A 10,545-nucleotide genomic window follows, 5' to 3' on the forward strand; every position below is an offset into this window, starting at 1 on the left:
ACCCGTTAAACGCGTTAAATGTCAGAAGAAGACTGTGGCTGAAGAAAAGAACCTGTTTTTCTGGAGACCAGATGGCTTCTGTCGTTAAACATGGCATGTGTGGTTTACCCGGATTATCTCTCCATTTGTGTGCACCAACCCACCAGGTGCTGGAACGAGTATTGTACCTGCGACAGGTCTGCTAGATAAAAAAAAAAAAAAGTAACCTAAGATATGGCCCGTTACACATATTAAACTAGTCAATATATACACTGGCATCTAAAGGCTCAATTATAACATATCAGGCTATTCTAACAAAAACTATTCATATTTTGTGTCATATATAGGCCGAGCTAAGTACTTAATTTGTTTCTTAAAACAGCTTGTTTTTTTTGTCTCTTAATTATAAATGCAAACTGGTTTTAAAAGACAAGCTAAATAAAAGTGTTCTGACAGTATCTATAGCCTATAGATATAGATGATATAGCCTGTCACGTTAGTCATATTTTCATTGTCAAGATCACAAATACGAGTATGAGAGTCCTTCTCGATTTTGTTTTTTTTTCATTAACCTTTCATTAACTTTCCCTGACAGATTTGGCAGGTGAGAAGAACAATAGGTGGGGAAACTGGACTTAATGGATGGATGAGTTGCAAAAAAAAAAAGGACTGACGTGAATTCTTCGTATTTGAGCACTAGATGGCAGTGTAAGTTTGATTTAACAACATCCAGTACAGCTGCTGGATCTTCTTTTGCTACGGTTTTCAGTATGAGGTTTAAGCCTTCCCTAAAACTGACAAACATTTGTGGAGCTGTCGCATGAACTACTGCTTATGAAAGTACGACACATATCATTAAATCGTATGCTTTTTCATAAAAAAAAAAAAAAAAAAAAAAAAAAAAAATCTGATAACGTACTATGTTGGATTTAACTGATCAAGGCATTCAAATTAGAATTTCCATTGGTTAATTGTATTGGTTTTTTTTAAACACTAAATGTAAAGGAAATGAATGAAATTCGTGCCTGTTTACGTCCTTTCCCCTTTTAGCACAGCTAAAATGCTCATTTCTCCCTCACAAACTACAAAAATTATTAATTACAAAACTTTTGTTACATCATATCCCAATGTGGACACTGGACACACTAATATAAAGTTTCACTATATTACTGAAATGCACAAATATAATAATTCATAATGGCTTTACCATAGCTGCGTTACATGGGAAAACAACTTTAAAAATGTTTAATATTGGGCAACATTTTCTGTTAAAAAAATTTATGTTGATAATATTTGAAAATAAATGACCAATCGCTGTATTTATTGTCATCATGTCGAGAGCAAATCGCCATCTCCAACATCTCGTTTCCATCTCTGTCGTGCGCCTGTCATGCCGTGCGTAACCGCTGGGCGATGCATCTCGGCGCTGCTCCATCCCCCCGCCGTTTTCCAGTCTGAGAAAGTTTTCTGAGGTGAATACCCACCGCTAGCGGAGGGAAAAGGAGGGCTGAGCCTTGAAACTGCAGGGGGAACTTGAAGAGAGCAGGGGGAGGAGGAGGAGGAGAAGAAGGAGGATTGATATAACCGGCTGTCGATGCTCAGCGCAATTCTCACTCACTCCAAGTCTTTGAACCAAGAAGGGGAGCGGGCTTTCCATTCATTACGAGCGCAAGCAACTTTTTTTTTCTCTCCTTTGAGTCCGTGGCGCGGGTCCGTTCACAATTTCGTACTCTTCTAGTTTTTAAGTTTTCTTTTTTGTAAAAGCGATATACGAGACAGCGAGACATCAGCAGATCAGAAACTCTGCGTGGAGCACCGAGTTGGGAAGTTTGTTCCCCGTTGAATTGAATGACATTTATTTTAAGGACTTGAGAACCTGACAGAATTTCTTCACCTATACCGCGTGGTGTGGGATTTGGAGCTGAATACGGGGAGTTCTCAAATGCAAAAGTACATGTATGAGAAAGCAATGGCCCAAGAGACAAGGAACGGAGGAACCTCTACGTTAAATAACAACAATGGTGTTGACAACAGTAAGAAGAAGCTGCTCATTGCGCTCGACATCTTCTGTCTTCTACTTGGTAAGTTTACAGATAAGTTTACTTTTATTTTGGGTTAGAATTTATGGTGTTTACCTTAACTGACATCTGCTGATGTGGACTACATGCAAGCATTATTAGACACCCCTTTCAGTGTTCACACCCAAACCTTGCAACTTGAGATACATTAAACATTACCCGCGCTTTCTAATGGTGTGGCAATTAAAGCCTTATCGTTTTAAAACGCCTGTTATCCGTAACGGCAAGACAACTTCATTTACGACAATCCCTTATCATGCAGCTCCGACACGCACCACCCCGTGCAGGGGACACGCTGAACAAAACATTCACCACACTGTTTCAGCTGTTAAAAAAATGCATTGTTTATAACGTGAAATTTCACAATGAAAAAGTACAGATGCGGTGACATTTTCATAAAGATAAAGCAAATGAAGCAGTTTGTGCTTAAATCTAAGAGAAAAATGGAATTTTTTTGTTTTGTTTTGTTTTAACTGACAGGTGTATAGTTTCTCTCAGGTCTGAAAACGGGTTGTCATCACCTAATATATTGATGATTTTAAAGTTCACAAAGCATCACTGGGACAGATCAGTGGATGCTCATGCTGCCTGCCAACATGCCTGGGGGCGTAAATGTTTTGAAGTGTTGTAACCTGCCCTTTTACTGCCCTTAAAATAGCCAGTGACTCCCCCTCCTGTGCCCTGATACCAAACCTTCAGCTATAGAGCTGTCCATACATAGAGGTGAAGGATGATTGAAGTAAAAAAATCAAACTGTAATTAAAGTCGTATTGATTCACAGCTGATCAAAATGTCACCGAGGTAAAGAGGCGATGCTGGGGGTCTGACCTCACTCTGATTTGCTTCAACAGGCGGCTTGTTTGTGATGTTGAGTTTGTGTGTTAGTTCTAACTTGTTATTCCGCGAGCATCCCGTCCAGATTCAGTGCTGTGTGTGTGTCTGCTGCTTTGATAGCCGGTTTGTTTTTGGCTGTTGTCACTGTAGCCCAGTCCTTTTTAGTTTCAAGCTCCAGCGGCCCCCCTTTCTTTTCTCTCTATTCTCAATCCCCCTGTCTCTCCTTTCTCTTTTTTAGAAAAGGATTAGGGGAGTTGTGCTTAACTTCTACACATTCTCTCCCAGAACCCTGCAAATCCCTGGCCAGCTGCCCCTGATCACTCCACTTCAAATTACTCTCTCCCTCACTCTCTCCAGCCCTCTTTCTGCCTCTCTGTCCAGGGGAATGCGTGGAATAATTGCTTAAGCATGTGTTGTGGCAGGGGAATGCCTCTCCAATCCGAAACAGAGATTGAGAAGTGGGACCCGTGGCTGACCGGGCTTTAGAGGAGCAGGTGGGAGCTGAACCAACCACTCTATGCTGAAACTGAAGCATCAAAAGCAATGAGGAAATATGCGACATGGCTACACAGGAGCAGGATTTTATTACCCATGATGTTACAAATGGTGCACATTAACTCCACATTCTCATAAGTGCTGTGAAGTAGAAGCAGATCTGCCTGACAGACACCAAGTTTTCCACTGGGTTTATGCTGGTTTTCTTCTTAAAGAGCCTCAGACAGAGATACACTGTTTCATCTGCATTCATATAAATGTCAATGAGCTTTGAGGTGCATGTGGACTGAATTTCCGCCACAAACCAACTTCCTTTACTGGTTAAAGCTCTTTGGTTGGCTCTGTAGTTGCCGTGTTAGGATGCACACACGCACGCACGCACGCACGCACGCACGCACGCACACACACACACACACACACACACACACACACACACACACACACACACATTTATATATGCCTGTAAACATATATTGTGCATTTAATAAACACGCACAGTCACAAATGGTCACACAGATTCTCCTTTGTCATGCTGAACACAATCTGGCTGCTCAGTTACAATTGGTTGGCCCACTTTAGTGATTGGAGGAGTGGGAGGGGGGGCGGTGACACACTGGGGTTTTAGTGGGTGGAGGGCTGTGGGGTTAATAGAGAGGGAGAATAGATCAGGAGGAAGTAGGGGGTTATCAGGGCGTCCTGAATGAAAAAGGAGGAATGCGGGTGTGTAGAAGGCTCAGAATAATGCCTGACAGTGAATGGGCTTTGTTGTGTGTGTACAACAGAAAAAGGTACACTATACAGCCAGTTAATGCATAGATATCTCGTTACCTTTAATTTGTTCCTATGTGCCAGCTGGTGCTACACACACACACACACACACACACACACACACACACACAGTCCGTACAGTGACATCTTTCTGTGGATTGCCCAGCAGTTACTCACCCTCCGCCACTGCTAATGAGCTCATTGTATAAAAAACATCTGAGGCCATCTATAATCACACACACGCAATTTTTTTCTCCATCTTGCCTCTGATAATCTTGGCTAATAACGCATAAACACAGCAGGATCAGAAAAGGCGATGAAAAAATAACGCGCACACTCTCCCAGCACTCCAGAGAACAATTTTTGGCAAGCATCATCTGTTGATTTCACTTTGGCTCGGGTTCCCCTCTTACAGAACAGCGGAGTTGATTTAGCAACGCTATAAGGAGCGCTCACACAAACACTATACACTCTATAAATACACAAACTCCACCGCAGACTGCAGGATTTTGTTCTCCTCCTTTTGGCGACACAGTGTCCAACAGCCTCCTCCCATACGGTTTATTGTGAAAACGTTGTGCGACGAGACGCCCGCTTGAGATGTCAGGAAGCCATACGTCTAAAAGTAGCCTCACCTCAACCCTGATTAAGTTTCACACAATGCAAAGGAGATTATTCATTGTGTGTTTACTTGTGTGCAAGCCATTCAGTGTCAGATGCAGGGTCCTACTTTTTTTCACAATGTAAATCTAGATTGTCCCGGACTGGCTTCATTGACTCTTCGTCCTGTATGTTGCTTTTAAAGACCATACAAGGTCTGTTTAGGTGTTGCTATGGTAACAAATTACTTTATTTATGAGATACGAAATTGTGTAATGTCTCAAAACACACAAAAAAGTGGACCAGCAGGGTTTTTCTTTTCCATCAGCATCCCATATTTCTTGCTATCTGCTGTGATCAGTGATACAGTCAGGTGTTCAGTGACATGATTTTCTGTGAGCGACAGACAGGAAGATTGTTATTAGCAGCCGAGTTGAGTGTAGCCTTTAGGCCCCGGAGCATTAACCCTATATGCCTGTACCCAACTCCTGCCTCCCCATTAGCTGCTATAGCATTACAGCAGTCAGTCACACAGCCCCTCATTAAAGCCGGAGAGGTTTAACCTCTAGCTCTCCGGGCCTCAGCCACTTCAATCCTGAGCCGCTCTACAAATATTTTCCAGAATTTCTCAAATTCTTCATTCTGACTGCAGTGCAGCAGCCAAAGACTCTCAACGGGACATCTGGTGTAATTTTGGGAGTGAGTGAACCAGGGGGCATGGAGTGTGTGTGTGTGTGTGTGTGTGTGTGTGTGTGTGTGTGTGTGTGTGTGTGTGTGTGTGTGTGTGTGTGTGTGTGTGTGTGTGTGTGTGTGTATAGTGGAGCTCAGGAAAGGGTGGGAAACGGAAAGGTAATGTCGGTCGGAGGTAGGTGTGGTTGTGAAATTAAATCCTGTCCATTTTGTTTAGCCCCACAGTCCATTTCCATTTCCACCTCCCCTCCTTCCATCCCTGCCCCCTCTCCACTTGAGCCAGTCCTCCCCAATCTTAATTGCTCTAGGAAGACGCTAAGTGAAAAGGAGACACTACTAGTAGAAGAGTTTTAGATATTATATATCTACTTTTGTGAAGTAAAATGTAGCAAAGAAATCACATTTAAATGTTCTTATGATCTCATCTTCCTGACAACAAGAGATAAGCAGGTTTTTCTCAGTGTCGATTAGAAAACTGTAATCAAACAGCAAATGGGAGGCCCTCACACAGAAACCCAAACACAGGCTCCCATCTAAAGCCGCTGACCTTAAGCTCAGGGCAAATATTCTCAGTGGCTCCCTGCAGAGGCCGGAGCTCAGGAGAAGTTCTCTGAGATACACAGTAGAGGCACAGAGACAGACAGAAAGACAGCACTGGGATTCAGTGGGAATAAATCATGCCAATGTATACATTTTCCATTAAATCTGCCATGTCAAGCTGAAATAATGTATCTGTTTTGACAGTGAACAAAGTGGATAATTTTCTACCAGAAGCCATTAGGTTGCTTGTCACAATCTCCCAGAGGGGTCATGTGTATGTACTGCCGAGAGATACTGAAGTCGGTTGTATTTTCTGTGTCTTATCAGTCCCAAAGTTCATGCCTCTATAAGTCTGTTTTTCTAATAAGGTCAAAGGTCAGACAGAAAATAGGCTCATATTGGGAAAAAGCCTGCAGTGCTCTCTGTATGACATTTGCTGCTCTCACACACAGCCGGCAGACACGGTCAAAAGAATATCAATCTGAAGACTCAATCCCGACAATAACCCATGTGTGTGTGGTATTTCCAGTCTGGTTACATCACTGCATGTATGCCTTTGTGTTATCGGTGGCTGGAGGGGCCGGCCTGCCTGTGGAGAGTCGTGGCGTTGTGTGTTTATGCTACGGCTGCAGGACGAGGCGAGGTCAGGGCTCTTAAGAAGGTGATAAGCGTCCTCTGGCAGCAGAGCATCATCGTATTATGCAATTAGATAAAAAATCAGCAGATCTTCATGACAACAGACCCAGAAACCACCTCACCAAGAATGTGTGTCATTTGAAGTGTGTGCTTTTGAGTAGGATCTTGTTGATTCTGGTGTCTGTAACATATTCAGCCCGTCATGGTGACATGTGGCTGGTTTCTGCTGGTGCAGGAGTTAAATGACAACCCCCCAGGGTGAGTGTGTTTAGAGGTGTGTGGGTGTGAGCGTGTGTGCATGTGTGTCCTGCGGGCTTCACGAGGGAGAGAGGGGGCGCACAGAGCTGTCATTAAACGGACTGTATGGCCAGGAGGGTGAAGCAGTCTGTGTGCACAGTCTGCGTGTGCGGGTCGCATGTGCGAGGCATCTGCGGCTCGATATGTGTGTGTTTGTGTGTGTGTCCCCTGTGGTCCCCTCGAGCAAGCTGAAGACATCAGGTTGACTGATGTGCCTGTAAATCTTTTATGCTGATATACAAACCAGACGCATTCATTTCTTTTTAACTCTTCTTCCTCACTGTCTCCATCCTGGCAAACAGTTCGATTGCACAATAACAACAAAGACAACAGCTTGTAGTTTACACTTCGACAACAATGGTGTAGTAAAGCCTCTGTTTCCACGGTCTCCGTCCTTGCTCTCATCTCTGATTATATCTCTCTCATATAAACACTCTCAAACTGCCAATTTAGATCATTTTAGATTACTGGGTAGGACCCTGTCATAAACATACGTTAGCAGTCATTCTTGCATGTGTTTAAACTTGTGTTCGAGTCTTCAGTAAGTAAAGTAAATGAACATTTCATGGAGTCCTGTGTGTGGGCATGAAAATAATAACATCCTACACAGTTGGTGTACTTTCTGTCTTTCCAGGATCTACAGTTTTTCGTGCTAGTTAACATCGGATCTAGAGCTTAATATGAAGCCAACAACAATGCTGGGAGCCCCTGAATGTAAATGAGAGCAGAGGCAGCAGATGATCTGAAGCCTTTGGCCTCATTACATCTCTCTGTTACAGCACACTGTCCTCGCCTGGGCCTCCTCCCTGCTGCTACACAGGCCCCTCTGTCTGTCACTTTCTCTCACTGCATTACCCGCTACAATCCTCTGTATTTGTGTGTGTGTGTGCACATGCTGTGTGCATCCAGGGATGGGGGGGTTGGGAGCGGGTCAGGGAGATTTTCACTGTTTCATGGAGAACAATACCCCTTTTGATGCATCTCGGCGCTCTTTGTTTCGATAACGAGGACCAATAGGCCGGTGGCAGACAGAAGGAGGATGAAATGGAGGGAGGGGGAATGAGTGAATGAGGTGGAGATGAGAGAGTGTGAGTCGCCCCTCGCCTTTACTCCAGGCTGCTTGATTATCTATCAGTGGTTTATAGATGCTGCTGTTGCTAGTTGTATTGTTGACTGGATTGTGGGCTGTAGTGCTTATCTGCTCAGCGCTGTGGAGTAATCAGCTCAGCATCTTTATTGGCGCTGGCCTTATTTGAGCTGCAGCCACTGAGCCCTGTCCTGCCCTGACTGAAGAGGAAATACTAGAAAGCATCATGCGGAACAAATTTAACTCCTATTGTCTTCAAAAAAAACACAGTGAGTGGGATATTAAAGGAGTAGATGAGCGGAAGGAGCGAAAGAATGGGAGGAAAGTAGTGAGTGAAGTTTAGAAGAGAGTTTATGATGAGAGCTTTATCCTGACAGAGGCGTTAGGTTTCAAAGAGTCCACAGCCCTCTTCTCCTCAGCCGGCCTTTTGTCCCAGGGGGTAATAATGCCATTATGGCAATAACAGAGAAACGCCCAGCCAGACAGCCATCCAGCCAACCAACTAGCCAAACAGCCTGATCTGGCCCCTGAGCACTGCTCAAGTTTCCCTTCATTGGAGCAGCTGTGCATTCGTCCTCCCCTTTTCAACTGACAGTGCAGCCAAGCATTAAAAACACCTCCATGAGCTGTAACTGATCTTTTTAAAACACAGTATAAATATTCTCCTGCCTCCTCTACTCGCTAATGTGGAGCAGAGTTGATTCCCCACAAAACAGTGTTGAATCCAACATCTCTACAAGTTAACAGCAACATACGGCGGGCAGAAGCATTCAGAGGCTGGCCACGCAGGTGCCTGGTGGTAAAAGTCCCCTAGAGAGTGTCCCAACAGATGCCTGTGTGTAAAAGGCATTTATTCCTCTGAATAAAAGTAAGCTCTGAGTAAGCACATGCTTCAGCCAGCGGCCCCCCGGTCACTGCGGCATTCACACAGAGAGGGGGGAGAAAGGACAGGGATTCACTCTGTGCACCACTCTGCTGACCTCAGCCACTCCTGTGTATCTGTGTGTGTGTGTGTGTGTGTGTGTGTGTGTGTGTGTGTGTGTGTGTGTGTGTGTTTGTGTTTGTGTGTTTGTGTATTTGTGTGCTTTGTAGATGTGTGAGACACATCAGCAGCCTGTGGAAAAACAATGCAGCAATATCTCGAGCCAAACATCTGTATCGGTGGGCACATGTGTGCATGCACGAATGTATGTTTCTTAAACAGTGATTATATGTATGGATAAAGACTGGGTGGGTTTTATAGAACCGCGTTTGTTTATTTGGATTGCGAGAGCATTTTTAAAGCCCTTTGTGGTCGACAACTTAAAATTGTTTGAGAAAGGCTTTGCTGAAGTTGCCAGTGGAACCACAGTAATCCACTTTAACACCCACATAGCCACACACACAGCCATGCACTCCACAGATATAATAGGCAGTGTTATGGCGACATGTGCTCTCTTGTGCTACAGTATAATGCTAGAGCCGTGTCACATCCTTCACCTTTGACCCTTGGCCCCGGAGGTACTTCCAGGGTCTGTCAGGAACCTCGGCCAACCTATGAGCTCTGCTCGCAAATATCTGGGAGGCCATGCATACTCACACTCATGGCTTTAGTGACCTAAGGATAAAGTTAACTGTGTGGGCTCGCAGCTCTGTGCACTGCTGGAAGTGTGACAGATTTTATAAGATCCAAGGCATCTGCATGGCATGCCGTATTTAAAACCTCAGAGGTTTAAGCCCAGAAGCTAATGAGTGTGTGTGTGTGTGTGTGTGTGTGTGTGGGTGTGGGTGTGGGTGTGGGTGTGCCCTCCCTAAATGTTAAGATAAGTTACTGTTATATAAATAAATATAAATCTTTCCAAACATATGCCATTTGTACAGTGTTTCCATAGAAACCGTCACATATGATGATGCCCGCTGTGTCGCCTTCTTCCTCACCTGCGTACATCTTGGCAGAACAATGCCCCACGATAAGTGAACATGCCGCTGATCCGTTCAAGGTCTCTGATCCCATTTTCTTTTCAAACACTTGCACGCACACGCTCACTGTTTGCACACACAAGGTTAATCTTCCTCACACTAACGCACATATCCCCTTCAGATTGCGCACACACACACACACACACACACACACACACACACACACACACACACACACACACACACACACACACACACACACACACAGGCTGCAGCTTCACTGTGCCTTGTCGCTGGATGAAGGCGTTTATCCAAATGAATAGATAAGGGTACACTCTTAATACAAGACATTAAATAAAGATCTTGCCTCATCCTGTCTCTCTCTATAATTACACAAAGTCACACAAATATCAAATAACCACAACACAATATCTATCCACACTTCTTTTTAGCGATGTAGGCCACTTTGGAGTGTCCTTCAGCGTTGCAGCTTATGTTGCAGGGTGAGTGTCAGTGTCCACATCTGAGTGACAGAAGTATGTCAGGAGTTTCCTCAAGAGACTGCGAAATACACAAGTGAATGTGACGGATCTATGTGCAACAAACACAGAGACACATGCACAGGTCAGACTGTGTCAGGTG

At 44.3% G+C, this 10,545-nt stretch overlaps 1 protein-coding gene across 2 annotated transcripts in view; it reads left to right on the top strand.

Moving 5' to 3' along the window:
- The first annotated feature begins 909 nt into the window (after positions 1-909).
- plpp3 (phospholipid phosphatase 3) overlaps positions 910-10,545 on the top strand; it is a 31,100-nt gene continuing 21,464 nt past the window's right edge. The window contains exon 1 of one of the 2 annotated variants that reach the window (XM_069150602.1): positions 910-2,060. In XM_069150602.1, the coding sequence (XP_069006703.1) occupies positions 1,922-2,060 (139 nt within the window). In that variant the 5' untranslated portion in view covers positions 910-1,921. The remainder of the gene's footprint in view (positions 2,061-10,545) is intronic. The other variant, XM_069150601.1, reaches the window with a different exon arrangement.

This window comes from Embiotoca jacksoni, unplaced genomic scaffold (genome assembly GCF_022577435.1).
Source record: "Embiotoca jacksoni isolate LCO1_2020_lvr unplaced genomic scaffold, fEmbJac1.0.p SCAF_16, whole genome shotgun sequence".
Classification (NCBI taxonomy): Eukaryota; Metazoa; Chordata; class Actinopteri; family Embiotocidae; genus Embiotoca; species Embiotoca jacksoni.